The sequence below is a fragment of the Vanellus vanellus genome, assembly GCF_965231255.1.
Source record: "Vanellus vanellus genome assembly, chromosome: 6".
In the NCBI taxonomy this organism is placed as follows: domain Eukaryota; kingdom Metazoa; phylum Chordata; class Aves; order Charadriiformes; family Charadriidae; genus Vanellus; species Vanellus vanellus.
Window position 1 is genome coordinate 45185661 of NC_138911.1, and position 17420 is coordinate 45203080.

The following is a 17420-nucleotide window of genomic DNA, read 5'->3' on the forward strand; positions in this document are numbered from 1 at the left end:
AGGCAACAAAAAGAGAAGAAAAATTCAGATGCTTGTGTAGCACAGACCTCCTGAAAAGCTGTCCAGAGAAAAAGGCAGCAGGCTCGAAATAAGCGCCTTGGAGACCAGGCACTATGCAAGAACTGCCTATCACAATGGGCTTTTCTATATGATGTCCAAATACGGGCAACAGGAACATCTAAGAACATGAACGGCTGTTACATTGCTACGAGCCTCCATCTGATTTCATGATCCTGGCAAAGCATTAACTTGATTCACACATGTTGTGCTCTGAGACAAATGTACTTCCCAGATGGCAATGCCTCAGGCACATACGTGTCCAGTGAGGAAGTTCATATCAAAAACAGATTTTGTACTGTTCTAAAACTCACAGCCTGCCTGACAAAGCAGACAAAGCAGCAACCAACTGCTTGCTCCCCTACCTCTGACTGCTCATGGATAATTTTCAGTCTTCGACTTCCCAGTCCTTAACAGAACAGTCAGCAACTGTTTTATCCCTTGTCCTGCAGAAAGCTACTTCTTCCAAGTCTAAGGCCTTGTGTTTTCCACAAGGAGACTTGACCAACTCTTCCTCTGATTTCCGTGTCCAGCCAAAACCAAATATTTAAAGAAATCATTGCAAAGCCTGTTATCATAGTTAAATAGGTCAACCCTCATGGTAAGACAGATGCGTGTCATGTATATTGCAGAGATCAGTAGCATCTCTTCACCAAGACACCTAGTAATACAGACGCTAGCAAGGACAGCAGAGAGCAGCAATTTATCTTTTTTAAACCACTTTCTCCTGTAGCGCAACCCTATAACATCGTATTTTGATTTTAAATATTGATCAATTCTCAGACATACCAAATGCTTACTTCCCCTGGTGTACGTAGCTCATCTGACCTATGTAAATGGACAAGAGGTATTAGATCAAGTAGATGAATGAGACATTAACAAGTTGCCGGGTCTGGATGGCCTTTACCCAGGAGTTCCGACAGAAGTGAAACATCGAAGGACAGAGGTGCCAGTGATGTGTGTAACGATCATTACAGACAGACACTGTGCCAGGTAACTGGCAGACTGCTGCCCATGTCACTCTCATCCACAAAAAGGGCTGTTGGGGGAATCCTGCAAGTTAGAGACTGATGAGTCTGGGAAGATGGCAGTGGCTATAAAAAAGAGCAAGACTTACAAGCCTGTGGGTAGACATGGGGTTTTGGGAGTGAGTCACCATGCTTCCTATGAAGGAAAATCCTGTCTCACTAACCTCAGAGTCTTTGGAAGAGGTGAACAAGCAGGAGGATAAAGGTAATACATCAGACACATTTGCATTTTCAAAAAGTCTTTGACATTCTTAAATACTTGAAGTTACAAAAGGAGCTAATGTTGCCACATGTGATGGTGTGTTCCCCTCTCGCTCCCCAACCTGACCTTTACCTCCCATAATCCCGCTCAAGCAATAACCACCAGTGGCAGTGGTAATGGATGCCTTGGGTCTTGATGGCCACATCCAGCTCAAAGTGGATTTGGGGGAGACAGATAACAACGCAATAGCCACAGGATAATTTGAGCAATGCACCCACCTAACAACAGTGCTGGTGAATGTCCCACTCAAGCCAAATCTGGGAGAAACTAACATCTGTTGTCAGTATGGAAAGATGACTTATCCCAAAAATAGCAAACAGCCCAAGTGCCTTCTGAGCTCTCCTGCACAGCAGCAGGCTGCATACCAGGATGTCCCCTTGAGTAGGGATGCCTCTTCAGGTTACGTCTGTCGCAGAGATTCCTTGCTGCAACAGATCCTCAGTAAGAGACTAATAGCTTACTAAACTTCGTAAGCTTCACTTCGATTGTATCTTAGATTCATTGTGCACATATACACCTTTAGACATAAACCGTTGACCGAGTCCGGGACTAGAATTGGATCCAGCCACACCTGAACTTCTCTGAGCAGGAGTTTAGAAAGCAATGGGGTCCTCTCTGAACCTCGTGACTCAGCAGGAGTGTCTCCCCAACACATCTGACTTACCCTGTCCTCTATGCAGTAAATAACCAAGTGCACCTTGCCATCAAATCCTGCTGAACCACTGCCGAATTTACTATCAAACTTGTTATTGATATAAAACAGCTATTAAACACATATTGCTGCTTCTCTCTTATGAGTGAAGGGCATCACTCCATCTGCAATGCCAAGAGAATGGATAAAAACCTATTACAGGTGAAAGCTGGCTGAAGGGTAGGAGGGAAAGCACAAAAAAATCCATCCATTATCAAGACTTGGTGATAAATTGATTTATTCGTCGAACGGTATTTAACTGCCAAATAAACTGGACATATGTAGTGTTACGAGAAATTTTTTTAAGCTATTTATTAGCTAAAACAAACAGTCAAGAGGGCTACTGAATTTTTATCTCCTAAACTGCCAGCTGTGTTAACAATTCAGTATCTCTGGAAGTTAAACAAGTCTGATACCAATTATGACATGAATAGAAGTGGTGAAGTTATTCTAAATTTTACCATTACTACCTTAATTTCCACATTTCATTTTGAGCACAATAAACACAAAAAGTGAGAGAAAAACATGTATTTTATTTGTATTGAGGCAAAAGGAGCTCATCTTGTTTACATCAAAGAAATGGAGAGCAACTGTTTTAATCAAGATTTTGAGAATTTACAGAAAACAAAAAACCACTCATGTTTATCACATCAGTATATGATCAAATTTCCTATGTCAAAACTCTCTCTCTCTTCAACTTGGCACAACGTTTTATTGCCCATTTCACATCTTTACTTTTCAAAATGTTGTATAGCCTATGTAAACATCTGGTTTATGTGTAAACTTTAACAAGTAAATGGGAAAGCCTACTAATTTATCCACCACAAAAAAAATCAAGTATAAACTAAATATCAAATTAATTACATCATATTCTACATAACACTGTTTCAACACGAGCTAAAGCCTGTTGAATTCATAACAAAAAGGATGCAGAAACAAAAAGCAGATGTGCAGTGTCATGCATTAGTGTAATAACATTATAAGGCAATAAAAAAAAAGTATTTTTTTTTTTTAAAAGTATACACGCCAAGACAAAAATCAAGGCTGTGCTCTTAGTCAGTTCATTTTGGTAGTGTAGTATTTCCTAGCTCAAGCTAAAAGTGTCAACTTTTGAGCATATTCCTCTGTTACTGTGTTTGATAATAGACACTTGTGTCAAAAATGCAACATTTGGATTTAAATTTTGTGCAATAACAGATTTTTAATTTTTCAGTTCAGATTCTTTATGTGGAAATAAAGAAAAACTTTGTTCCCAAAGAATCAAGTAGGGTAAGTGGGAAGAAATAATTGAAATTAAATACGCCTAAAATGAACAATACATAAACAGTAATATCTATCTCTGCAGGAAAGAAAAGTTCGGCAGCCTAAGTCAAAAGACTGAGTTAATACTATTTTTATCCACTTTTTGTTGTTGCTTTGTTCACTTTGTGCTCAAATTGAGTAAGCAAAGGTAGTCATATGGCAGTCTCGAAAGCCCGACATCACCAAAGATTTCCTTTATTGTTCACCATGCCTTTGTAGTGCAGTGCAGAATCAACCTCAACCATTTAAAAAGGAAAGTGAAATCACATCTCAAAGTTGTTACAAATGATCTCAAAGTAATTGTAGTATCACAGTAATCAAAATGACTCTTCTTTTTCCTCTAATTATAACTTAATTTAATCTACTACCTGTAATTTTTGAAAACTGCAGTTCACATTTGCTGATAACAAAAGCTTTTCTTTGAAAACAACACTGCTTTACATCTAGTCAGGCAGCTTGTGCATATCAGAGCATTCTGTCAAGAGAGACATGGAAAAGGGTAAAGGAGAAAAAGCTGAAATATGGCTACAGCTTATCTGTGCCTTTAATGCACTGTAGAATTTCAGGCAGCACTAGAGACAGCAAGTTTCTTCAGATGATCCATAAATACTTGCAAGCTGACATCATCAGTAAGAATGGGTGCTCCAGACTCCTATAAAATAAATGCAAACAAGAAGCACTGATTATACTCATTGTGAAGAAAAAGCATTTTGAGGCACAATATGTTCCATTAAACAAACACTTTATAAATTTAGAAAGACCTTAGCAGCTTACCATTGCTGAAATCCTCCAACAAAAAAACAGCAGACTGTACATTTACATAAATTTTCATATGTTTACATAAATTCGGGCACAAACCACACTCTTCCATATTAACGCACCCAGCAGTGAGCTGCAGTATAGCAAGATATTTACATCAACTATACAAAACTCAAGAGTTTTTGAGAGCTGCCAAATACTAATTTACAAATAATTAAAAGTAAATAAAACTGTCACGCTGGTTCCTGTATCACTCCTATCTCAGTGGAGCTGACAAAGGTGAGAGAAACAGAAACATGCAAGTGGCACAACTACAAATCAGTATCTATCACTGGAGCTTCGACATATCAAAATGGCAAAAGGAGGAAACAAATCCATTAAGGGTCTGATTTGACACCGAGAGAAGGTGAGCTAGCTTTCTCAAGGCAAGCTGAGCCAATTCTCTCCTACAGCTCTGTGCCACCTCAGAGAAACACCAAAAACAACATCTGAAGGTCATGCCACTGCAAAATCAGATCACAAAGATTAAAAAAACCTTTTTAAGTGTATTTCTGCAATTTGCTTTTTGACCTCAGAAGTAATTTTCAGAAATCCAAGAAGTTCAAAATGGTCATTTTTTAATTACTATTTTTAAACAAATTTAGAGTCTAAATGAAACAGCAGTTGGCAACTCTGCAAATGTTACATAGTAACTCTCACAAGCCCTTTGAAACCAATCTGCCATTACTTCCGTTTACAGATGTAGGAAGAATTCCTATAAATCTCAACAATTCAACCTTTTAAAGTACTAAGCTCCCATATTTCCAAATGAAATCAGAGCTGTGTGAACTCTTACAATATCTCCAAAACACAGTCATGAAAGTCTTAAGGAGGATGCTTAGAACTGGTGACCCTTTTTGAGAACTGGCCAAAACCAGTTCTCAGTTAATGATGAAGGGACAAATCCAGGAGCAGTAGGAGTTCTTAGATCACTACAAAAAACTTGATGCAACACACGGCCACTCTCAGAGAAGCCTGAGCTCTCTTATTTAAGAAGCCACAAGGGAATTACAAGAACTTTAATTCCAGGGCAGGATATGATTTGCCAACTTGTGTCTTACGCATGGAAGGACAGCACATCATCCTCTAGTAAATAAACTATCAAAGGAACTGATAGACTCCCTAAGAAAAGAGATCCCTCATGATGTCTGCTACTGGTAATCCAGGGTAATTAAAACCAATACACCGACTCGATTTGTGAAGCTGAACACCTCATCCAACGCATACACACAGGCAGCTGCTGTCACCACTGCTACCACCAAGAGCAGTAGCTTTACTCTGAAGACTGGGAACCCTACACTCTAGTAGGTAAAGTAGCAGAGTATTTTATTTGCTGGGGAATAAAGTGAAAACCAGCAAGGTCACAATGTACAAGTCTGAAAAGTACTTGAGAACTAGCTTTGATTTTTCACAGACCACCTTAAGTTTTGTCTTCTGTTCATTCAAAATTTTGATCTAAGGCATAAAATGAGAATTTAAATTTAATTAACAGTGATTTGGTGACAGCTAGCTGGGCATTTGGTAAGATTCGTGCCACTGACCTCTTTTTTCATTTCAAATCGTAAATTCCCCATAGTTACCAAGACAAAAAGATTTAAAAAAAAAAAGATTAAAATAAAGGCATTCTCAAGTAAGCGTCATATCCAATGTAATCTGAAATTTTCAACTGCATCTTCAAAGACTAACCAACATAATAGAGCTGCATGAAAAGTTTACCATTATATGGTATAGAAAACATTTTCAGAAAATAAGGCACCCACTTGCTAAAGTTTAAAAAAATCTTTACTTATACTAAAAAGCAGACTAGTCAATTCATCAGCTCCTGAAACATGGTTTTCGTGGTGTATGGGTGCCCTCTTCAGGTCAATGTGGACTAACAAATTTTTCTGTAGACTTTCAGTTATGCACAAAATAAAATTACGTAAAACAATCCAGGAAGCTCATGCGAAAAACAAGAGCAAAACCAGTTCAGTTTAAAATTTTCTCCCAACAGTTACATTTTTCATTTCATAATTTGTACTTGGTTCAACTTTGTTCACAAAAATGCCTGCAAACACACGAGAGTATTATGTTGAGCACACACACTGCAATGCCACTGGGGAAATTAACACTTATTTTCTTATGTTACCCTAGAACTGAATTCTTTTCACCATTAAAAGGGAAAGCTGTCTTTTCTAAGATGTATCAGAGAGTCTCACTTGTCCAGCACAAGCAATTTTCTTAGAGATCAGTTCAAGAATTGTTTTGCTTTTGCATTTACATTTGGAATACTGTTTCATTTGTTCACTAATTAAATAAGAGGAAACAGTTGTCCTGTACTGTTGGAAACGCCAAAATTTCTCAAATGTCCAGGTAATGTTTAGATAAAAACGAAACCTTTCAAACTACAGGATTTTTGTGTATGTTGTGGAGAAAACATGATGAAGAGGCATACTGACAGATTGCCAGCTAGGTTATTGACTTTAGAGGCAAGAGAGCTGTGTTCAAATTGTGCTGTCCATGACTCAGAACAAAGTTTTCAAGTATTTTCACTCTGGATCTCAGTGCTCTTCCTTGCCAGAAGTTTCATTAGAACCAATATGCCTGTGTGAAAACGTACCTTGATACAACTTAACCGACAAAAATCACTGCCATAAAAGTGCTTACAGAGCTCTCTCACTCATGACTTGAACACTGGATGCCCTTTAGCAAAGTACTCTAAAAGTGCAGTTAAAGTGTAGCTTCAACTGTCTCATGTAATTACATTTTCATGAAAAAAAATGACAGTCCACTAGCATTTACCCACAGCAGTGTTTCTCTTCCCACTATAAAAGCTGTAGACAGGAAATTATCCATGACCCAGCAATGTGCCCTTGTTGCCAAAAAGGCCAATGGAATCCTGGGCTGCATAGGGAAGAGTGTGGCCAGTAGGTCGAAGGAGGTCATTCTCCCCCTCTACTCTGCACTGGTGAGGCCACAACTGGAATACTGTGTCCAGTTTTGGGCTCCTCAGTTCAAGAGGGACAGGGAACTGCTGGAGCGAGTCCAGCAAAGGGCAACTAAGATGATTAAGAGATTGGAGCATCTCCCTTATGAGGAAAGGCTGAGGGAGCTGGGACTCTCTAGCCTGGAGAAGAGAAGGCTGAGGGGAGACCTTATTAATACTTATAGGTATCTAAAGGGTGGGTTGCAGGAGGATGGAGCCAGGCTCTTTTCAATGGTTCCCAGTGACAGGACAAGGGGCAATGGGCACAAGTTAAAACATAGGAAGTTCCATTCAAATACATGGAAAAAACTTTACGGTGCGGGTGACAGAGCACTGGCACAGGCTGCCCAGGGAGGTTGTGGAGTGCCCTTCTCTGGAGATTTTCAAGACCCGCCTGGATGCAGTGCTGAGTAATGTGCTCTAGGCAATCCTGCTTTAGCAGGGGCGTTGGACTAGATGATCTCTAGAGGTCCCTTCCAACTCTGAAACTCCGTGATTCCATGAATTTGGAAGGAGAACACGGAACTGCGATGCAATGTTCAAGAATACAAGCTGCTCCATAAAGTTTAACTTTTGAACTCTTACGTAACTTCCTTCCTAAAGGCAGGATTTGAAAAGCTGATTCCTGGTCACCTGGGCCACAAAAATTCTGGAAAACAGCAGGATACTGGTACTGATGTACTTTTCAGTTCTTGCTTATCGCTAACTTCAAAATTTATCTCCCCTACTGCCAAAAGGTCCCATAGTTTTTATGTGTGGTAAGCGCTCTCATTCAGAGGAACTTGAAGGTATCTGTCTAAGAAAGATGGCTAGACATGAAAGCAACCTAACAGAAGCTTAAACCAGATCATTTTTGTCTGAAGAAATGAAATCCATTTTTCTTAACTTTTGCAATTTTGGTGGCACCTAGGCCAAAACTGCATTTCTTTTTCAGTTTAAAAACTCGGCATTGTTACTAATATGTACACAATCTGTCACTTGACTTCCGAAATAGAGAAAAAGAACATAAAATCATGCATACAAGTTTCATCAGCAGATTCACACTTACCTGTCCCCATGCATACATATTGTTATGAGTCTGAGAGGGATTTACTTTTGAAAGCAGGAAACGAGCCTTTAGAAAACAAAACACAGGCAATAAATTAATCTTCTTGAATAGAATTTTCCTGTACTCAGAAAAAATTACATGCATATGAAATATACCATTTCTATTATTTGGAGATAAAAACATGCACAGGTACCTATTCAGAAGAGCAAGTAGCACCTCCATAAATAAAGCCTCTGCCTGGATTCTATAGCTATAACACAGAACTGCTAACAACTCTTCAATGCAGCAGAAAGTAAGCTTTTGTCTTTTTCTAAGCACTAACAAAGCAAATATTAATACTTTATTGATACTCACACATTTAAAAGAATACTTCTGGTATTGGTCCAGAGACCCTGACAAGTACTATCTTTTTTGTCTTAAACACCTCACGCAAGCAGTCTGAGAATCCAAGTCAGTACAGTAAAAACAGTAATAAAGAATAGGATTCACAAATTAGGCCAAAGGTACTATTAAACATCTGGCTCTGTAAAAGCCTTAAAAAAAAAAAAAAATCAAAAATTTCACTTGCAACTTACATACATTTTAGCACAGAAATGCATGTTTACTACAAAAAAAAAAAAAAAAAAAAATCTCGTGACGTTACTAATGCATCCCTTTCTAGATTATATATTTTACCATACCTGGCTTCCTCCATGCTCTGTATCAATGTATCTGGGCATTGGAAATCTGGAATGGAGAATTTCTTGGGCATCATCTATTGGAGCTTGTAGCAAGTGATGAAAGTTTTCATACTCCGGCATATCTTGATATCCTGATTTACGCCACTGAGCTATGGTCTGGGGATAGGAGGAAGAAAGAAGTTTAGAACTGATTCACCCATCTTTCTTAGAGGATACACAGGGCTTTGCAGAGGACAATGTGACATTGCTGGCCTCTTTTCTATTACTCACCCCTTTCTGCCCTACAGTATGCAAGTTAATTTTTAAAAGCCAAGATGTGCAAGTAACATGCCACTTAGATTTATTTTTTTCATAACTCTAAGAATTTGTGGTCCTTCTGCATTTCCTTTTTTTGTCATCCTTTGTATGCTAAATGTTTCGTTCATGAGGTCAAGGATACTATTTAAAGTTCTCTAATATGCACGTCTATAACACTTATGAAATATTTACACTGATCTTTACATTTCAGGGCCTGTAGCGCAGCCTCCTCACCTCCTAGCATCGAAGCTGGCTGCTCAAGGTCAGCTCACTGATACGGGCTATTGTTAGGAAAGAGGTGGAGGGAGTCTCAGTAGGTGTCCCCTCATCCTTTGCGTGGCAGCTGTTCTAAGCTGAGGCTCATTCCTGGCTCCTGCCTGAGCTCCACTGCAGCTGTGCCTGAACCTGGCCATGTATCCACTCGTCTGGACCCCCACCCACGGACTTGGCTACCCGGCTAGAACTCAGACTCGCCTCATCCCCGTTGACTTGTGCGATCATCTGGACGGGAGGGTGAACCTGGATACTGTCTGTAACCTTCTCTGGTTGCCTTGCTCAGGTAGTGTGGGGCCAGGTCCTCACTGGTGAGGCCTCTGCCTGCCTTCCAATCATGCGTTAAAGTTTAGTAATTATTTTAAACAGTGCAGCTATGAGGACATGATACAGAACAGTATTTCTCAAACTCTCAGCTGGGAACCATTTACAGCTGCAAAGCAGGAGAAAGCAGCAGCTCAATTCCTCCAAGGCAGCAGAGCACTAGCAAGTCACAAGCATTTATATTTACATTACTAGCAAACGTCTATCTACTCAACTGCCAGGAGCAGTTTCATTCCTCCAGGACAGTGCAGATTAAGAGTGACTACAAAACTCGGTGTTCTGACTCCCTATCCCTGAAGAACTAACTTAGAGGTCTAAAATAAATGAGTAAAAAGCACTCACAAGTTGGAAAAATACCGATCTAAAACAAATAATCTGCATGTTGAAGCTTATTCATCTTAAACCCATCATAACAAACAGCACCGAAACATCAAGTAACGTCAGGTATCTGTGTATAGGCATGTTAGGTTACCAAACTACAAACATGAGTTAGGAGTCGCGTATCAGCCATACAGGTAAGGGGGCAAGCACTGGAGTGCTTTAGAACCAGGGCTTGACTTTCATAATGTAGCACTCCTACAGAAAAAAAGAGTATTTATGTAAGAAATGACAAATCTTACCTCTCCATGATAAATAAGGATCTGGAAAAAGGTGTCCATAAGGAGAATGCGATCTGGTAAAATGCTGCTGCTATCCAGAAGAACAGGCTAAGGTTTAAAAATAAATAAAAAATTACCAACTGATGCAGAATTGAGCAATCAGATGGCATTACCAGCTTTTTGAATCCATCACTAAATCTTAGGAACTTTTTCAATCACTTACTAAAGCTCCATATTTACTCGTTTTCATGTTATACATCTGTGACCCACACAATCTCATTCTAAAGTTATCCAGCCTGACTCTGAATACATAACTTCATGAAAGTAATAAAAATTGTATTCAAGAGCTGAAATCTCTTTCATTATTATGCACTTTTCTAGTCTTTCAAGTACCTCTTTATTTACATATACAATGCCATTAACTTGAATGATATTTCAGTGTATAAAGATTCAGTAGTTATTAAAGTATAAGAATTGGGGGTGGTGGGTTGTTTGGGTTTTTTTAGTCTTGTCCTTGCAGCTACTATTACTGTGCATATATATCCACCAATACTGTGTACAGTAAATACTCAGGATTTATGAAAACTAATGCAATACTTACGGTTTTAATTCACCTTTTTAAGGGCAGTGACACTATACTGGCACTATATGATTTAATTGAATCAGTACCATATGATTTAATTGGACCAATCTTATTAGTGGTACCAAAAATATTAACTATTCCAAGAACCAAAAAAAAAAATGTATTATTCATTCCACACTGAGGTGTCAGCTCCCGCTTGATCGTGCTTCACCCATGCACGCATCACCCATGTGACTAATTGTTATTCATACATGGGAGAATGATTCTACACCTGTGACCAGCTCTTCACAAACCACCTCATTACATTAATTTAAACTCCAATATCAAAAGTCTTTTTTTTTAATCACCATGACATAGTCTAAGAAAAAAAAAAAAAAAACAACACTAACAAAAGTTAGAATTCCAACCTGCCAAGATCCTTGCCTACTATTTTTGTTTTCACTGTCTTACCATTTCCTCACTCTCTCTTATCTATCAGACTACTTTTGTTGTCTCCTGTCTTACGCTTCTTTCACAAGGCTCTTGGAACATCATGGTTTTATTTCAGGTTTATATAGAATATGCCATGATAAGGTCAGCTGTAAGGTTCTGGACCAAATAATGGTAAACACATCAAAATAGAAGATTTGCATGAAGGTGTTAAGATAGAGGGGAATTTTGTACATTTCAAAAACACCCCAACTTTTCTTTCAAACTCTACAGAAGAAGTAGATTTTGAAATAAAAACATTTTTGTTGTTTACATTCTGGCACCACAAAAACAAAAGCAAAACTCCTATAGCTCTCAAAAACTAACAAAAAAATTACCACTCTTCAGTTTAAAACATCATCTCTTCACAAACTGACATTTGTTCTCAAGACGGTGCTACATCAGAATTCTGATATGCATTGTTCATAGTATGTTCTAGATTAAGTTAATATTATTTCTCATGCAATAAATTTTAAAACAACACATTTTATAACATGTAACCATGAGGACAACAATCATCTCTCTCTCAAAACCTACTATTTTAACCTACTATTATGTCATACATAATGATACCTCTGGAGGTCCATTGAAAGAGTAGGCATAAAGAATTGGCTGAACCATGATAAGCGACTGCGTTAGATCTTGACGCATGAAATGATGGCGATAGTATGAGCTCTCATCTGGGCTGTTATTAAAAACTTGTAAGAAAGGAGATCTTCTCAAGTGAAACATAAACTGCAAAACAAAAACCATTCATTTGAACTCTTACAGATAAAAAGGAGAGTTGTACAAGGAGAGAAATGTTTTCCACAAACTACAGGAGAAAATGCCACAACAAAATTGAGTTCCAAGTCCTTTAATTTCTAACTTGTACATGCACCTTTGCCAGTTTTTATATACTCTCATGAGTAAGACGGAGATTAGAATGGATAAACCTACAAATCAGCTCTGAATTTAGAGAAAAGTTTAATATTTCTTCTTCTCCAGTACTAACTGATAAATAGTATGAGTGAATATTGCCAAACCCTTCCTTTAACTCTAAGTTCTACTGTTCCTGTGAGGGAGGCTGCTGTGCTTGAACACACAAGGTAAGTTACAGCACACGAACAGAAAAAAGAACATTAACCACAGCAAAGCTGAACTTCATCAGTAAAATGGAAAAAGCAATTCCTTTCATTGCTGAATCACTCTCTCCACAACACTTAATACCTTTGGATAGATTGGTAGGTAACTCAAACAGAAATATCATGGAAGTCTATGAAGAGTCCAAAAGCAACATATCAGAGTGGAAGAATTTATCAGAATGGATTATTAGCAAATAACCTATTCAAAGTTTAATATAGTCAAGCTCAAGTTCAACAGTGAAGCGTTTCTTTTCAGGTCAGTATGATAAGTCTTACAGGAAAGAAACAACAAAGCAAAACTATATCTTTTCTCATGTTTTCTGAATTTCTTCATTAAAACTGCCCTTAAAAAAAAACACTATCATTATCTGAATTACAAAATCAGGTAATATGAGGGCTCTGTTATAGGAGAAACAAAACATACACACCATTAGAGGAAGTTTAGCTGCAAGGACAGAGGGCAAAAAGTGACACAGCAGCACAGACAACAGAAGTGATTTGCCTAATGTCATGTGTCAGACAGGAGCTGGGAGTCTTTTCATTCTGGTATCCAGTGTAATGCCATATTTCACTCTGTGCTACAGTGCCTCTTCCCTCACTACGCATTCTCTCTTTATCCCTTACAGACACTCCTTCCTTCTACTCACCTGTGGGTAAAGTGAAAAGGTTTCTGAAAATCTGAAAGAGCTTGGATCATCCTTGTGATATTCTCCAAATTTCTGGCACTGGAATAAAAGAAAAAAATATCTAAATCAAGAAACGTACTTGTTTGGTCACTGTACATTCATTTGTTTTAACAGACACATGATCTGAGGTGCTTACAGCTTTGTAAGCAGAGAACTAGCAAAAACACTGATGTAATTTCTTTTCTTAGCATGCAGTGATTTCTTTGCGTATCACGCTACAATGGCTTTTTGTTTTTTTCCACTAAAACCACTAAGCAGAGTTAGATGATTAAACAGTACTGGAGAACATGTTTAAAATTAAATTATTAATAACTACTTACAAGTAAGAAGTAAAAACAAACAGAAAACTGAACTTTTCAAAATAAAGAAATTCCATTTAGTTTTCTGGATACTTTGACTTTTTTTTTTTGCTAAAAATATTTAATCTACAATATCATTACAGGCAGCAGAAAGTAGAGAAAGCTTTGATTTCTGCTAATCTCATGCTAGAATTTCTCTTAATTGCTGGCAATTACCAACTGCTGAGGACTGAGGAAACAAACGAACTAAAAACGTACCTGCTCTTTTTTTCCATTTAAAATAGAAAATCTTAGTTAATTCTGCATGCCCCACTTGTGGAAATTAAACATTCAGTTCATTTTTTGTTTTGTTTTATTTTTAAAGAAACAATCACTGAACACTAGTCATTTTGGAATGATATGTCTGGAGACAAGAAATCAGTCTGATTCTTTCAATATAGTCCTTTTTACCAGTCGTATAAGTTGTCTGTCGAGCCACCTAAGCACATCAGGCCCCTCTTCTGTCTCTGCCCTATACACTGCCAATCTAGCCATGAGAATCGCAGCAGCTTCCTGGTCAAAAGATGCAGCAATGTTTTGAATCTGCGTCTGTGCATCTGCCCAGCTGCAAAAGAAAAATACAAGTATTTTCTTTCACTGCAATGCAAAGATGTCCAACCTCAAAATAGCCCTTCAAAACAAAGGCAAAGAAAGCAATGTTAGCAGTTGAACAAACTCAGGCTGGAGCTTCAGAAAATCTACTGGGTATAAATGAGCAGTCTCTCAGTTAACTATTCGTTGATTAGAAGTGTCCCTTATTTGTACAGGTGCCATGCAACCAGTGAAAGGAATTATAATGCCACTTATAAAATAGTTGTTATATTAAAAATATATTAATTATGAAAGGTAAGTTACAGAAAACACTGTCCATGAAACTAATCACACATTCCCGCACTAGCAGTTTTTTTCTGCACCTTGTTTGCTCTTTTCAATTTACAAGGTGAACTATTAATCTGTCCTTTTACCAGTCGCCAAGATTTTACTAATATAACTAAAGTTAGTTAACAAGATACTCATATCAACAGTAAGGGCAATGGTTTTTTTTTGATAAACTGAATCTTCCATCTAATTAACCAATCAATAGTTTCCTTCAGCTTAAAGGAAATGTCGCTGGACACAGAAAAATGCATAATATTAAACATCACTTTCTGAAATTGTGACGTAAATTGAATCAAAGGAAGCTGCAGGTAAAGGTTAAACATTGAAGAACAAGTATTTACACCCCCCTGAACTGCAGCCAGCACTCTCAACTTAAGTTATGAAGTGCCATTCCCTAAGCCTGACCATCTCCTCAGTTTAGGCCATAAAATTTCACTCAAAGCTTCCTCTTGTTCTAAAATCACTTGGGTTACTTCAAAGCATTCCCATAACGTCATTACGCAGCCACTGCAACCTCTCAGAGACGGAGCAGCCCACAGAACAAGAGAGGCAACTGTCTCAAAAGGTATGATTGTGCCTTTACCACCTGTGGCACTGCATATCCCAGAATAACAGACTGGTTAAAAATATCTAACAATTAAAAGGCAAATAGCTACCCTGCTTTTTCAAACACATTTCATCACAAGTAAACATACTTTCTGGCAACTGTGGTCACTCTGATACGTCTCTGTCCACTGGAATGCTGGTACTGAGTCACAAACTGGATTGCACCACGTCCTCCTTGAGGAATGGGAGCATTGTGCTAAGTACAGGAGGAAAACAAAATTAAATGGAGGCGAATCTCAAGATTTTACAATATAATTTCAAAATGTGTAAACAAATTACTAGAAAATTATAAAGTTCTTAGCAATAGGCAGCTCGAGTTATATAAATGCATTGTCTGGTGCTTTTATGACGTTAAGTCCCTTTACTAAACATGGCTAAGAAACCCGGAGACTGTTAAGGGATGTTAGGAGCAGTTGCTGCCTCCACCAGATACCCTTGAAGCAAACAATGCTCTCTCCTTCCACATACCCTTACAGAGACAATATTTCCAAAGGGGCTGTGCTACAATTGCCCATTTAATTAGATTCTACTTGAACTTCACGTGATTCACTAGAATTACACGCAACAGAACCAATACTACTCTAAAATGTTGACTAATTAAATCCCAGAAAGCACCACTGAAATGTAAAGATTGGCATCCTGCTGTAAATTGAAATTTCAAAACTCTGGTCAGTAGAAATACAGGTTTATATGCTGCTAACAAGGTATGTAATCGCAAAAGAGAAAGACAGTTGAAATCAACTATTACACACCATGACCAGGCCAGTTTTAGAGCTAGTAATAAAATGAGACCAAAATAAATATGCAAGAAGTAAAATGAAAAATGGCTAAGGTAAGTTCAAGTTTTCAAACCTTTGCATGGTTATAAAGTATGCAATACAGCATATTAAATATATAGAAACTACAGTCAACTCACATAGTACCTGAGCTTCAAATATTTGGTAGAAGGGAAAGTACTAGAAGGAAGTAACACATTTGCTTGTCATGTTTTTATCCTCTTTCCTAGTATGCCTCAGGGAGCCAGGAAACCAGGCTATATGCCCCTGAGGTGTTGCAATGAAGCCAATCTTTACTTGCAAACACTGATCAATTAAAGCATAAAATAAAATGTTAACATTATGGAGTAATTACCTTGTAACTAAAACACCAGAAAATACTGAAAAGCACTTTTAAATATATAAATTACAGTATTTTCATATATTGCAACTGAAATACATTTTAATAAGTAGCACTGAAAAGAAAAATTGGATTTAGATTATGAACTCTATTCAAAAATTTATAGAGCTGTCTGGTTCTTATTATCATATTCAAGAAGAAGATGAGCTCATCATTCAGCTGTTAGTGTCCATCTCTAAACTGGCAACACAAAATGGCAACATCATTTGTATCCCTGCTATCGTGCTTGAGGGAACCACACAAATGCATTGGCTTCAGCAGTCACATAAAATAAACTTACTGTGTTTAGTAGACAAATATTTATTACCTGGTTGACCACCTCAAAGTACAGTGCAAGTGTTGTAGTAGGATTAAGTCCACAAATCTTCCACTGACAAGTACCTCCTGTTCCAATCTCCTGTATAAAGATTTTATAATACTTTTACAAACCAGAGGTATTGCTTTCCTTTGTGAAGTACGACATCTGGCCAATATAGGTAACTGTTCACGACTACTCTGTCACAAGTTTTCTCCCTGCTCACTCTGTCAGATTCTCAAACACTCTTGCAAAACAACTGCAGTGTTGGATGCAGAAATAAAAAAAAAAAAAAACAAACAAAAAGGAAATGGCTGCAAAAGACTAAAACATTAGAAAGACAAGGAGATGGCATTAGAAAAATGGAAAAAGCAAACCAGAAACAGGAAAAAGTACGAGACTTTGTTTAAACAGTTCCAATAGAAGAGGTCAGAAACACACATAAGCGTGAAATGGAACAGCACACCAGTAAGACTTCAAGTAGACAGCTTACACAGTATATAGTTACGTAGTCTCTAATAACTAACCAGGTAACTGTATATAGATAGTGACATATTTCAAGCGACAATTCCTTTTTGTCATCCAAACAACATAAATACCCAGTGAAACCAATTAAAATAACTAGTCAACCATAATGAACCCAGTGAAACCAAACAAAACAATGAAGGAAAAACACGCTGGCAATACTGTCACTGTGCTTGTGTTCACTGTTAAAAGCATTATGGCTAGATTAGCTGTCCGGTTACCACTTGCAACGAGCTGCATGCATCTACCTTTTATTCACGTTTTACATCAAAAATTTTAATTCAGACCATTTCAATGAAAAGGGTTTTGGAATAGAAATTAATCAGGATATAATTGCAAGGCAAGAGACAAATTCACAATAAAATTTTCTATTACCTTCTATGATTAAAATACATATCTTAAATAAGGTGATGTAC

General features: G+C 37.7%; 1 protein-coding gene across 3 annotated transcripts in view; it reads right to left on the minus strand.

Annotated features, from left to right (window-relative positions):
- Positions 1 to 2551: 2551 nt before the first annotated feature.
- SEC23A (SEC23 homolog A, COPII coat complex component) overlaps positions 2552 to 17420 on the minus strand; it is a 30478-nt gene continuing 15609 nt past the window's right edge. For 2 of the 3 annotated variants that reach the window (XM_082484985.1, XM_082484984.1), the window contains exons 12-20: positions 16492 to 16581; positions 15098 to 15204; positions 13935 to 14088; positions 13147 to 13224; positions 11949 to 12110; positions 10346 to 10432; positions 8832 to 8987; positions 8152 to 8217; positions 2552 to 3992 (exon numbers count right to left, since the gene is read on the minus strand). In XM_082484985.1, the coding sequence (XP_082341111.1) occupies positions 3903 to 3992; positions 8152 to 8217; positions 8832 to 8987; positions 10346 to 10432; positions 11949 to 12110; positions 13147 to 13224; positions 13935 to 14088; positions 15098 to 15204; positions 16492 to 16581 (990 nt within the window). In that variant the 3' untranslated portion in view covers positions 2552 to 3902. The remainder of the gene's footprint in view (positions 3993 to 8151; positions 8218 to 8831; positions 8988 to 10345; positions 10433 to 11948; positions 12111 to 13146; positions 13225 to 13934; positions 14089 to 15097; positions 15205 to 16491; positions 16582 to 17420) is intronic. The other variant, XR_014269301.1, reaches the window with a different exon arrangement.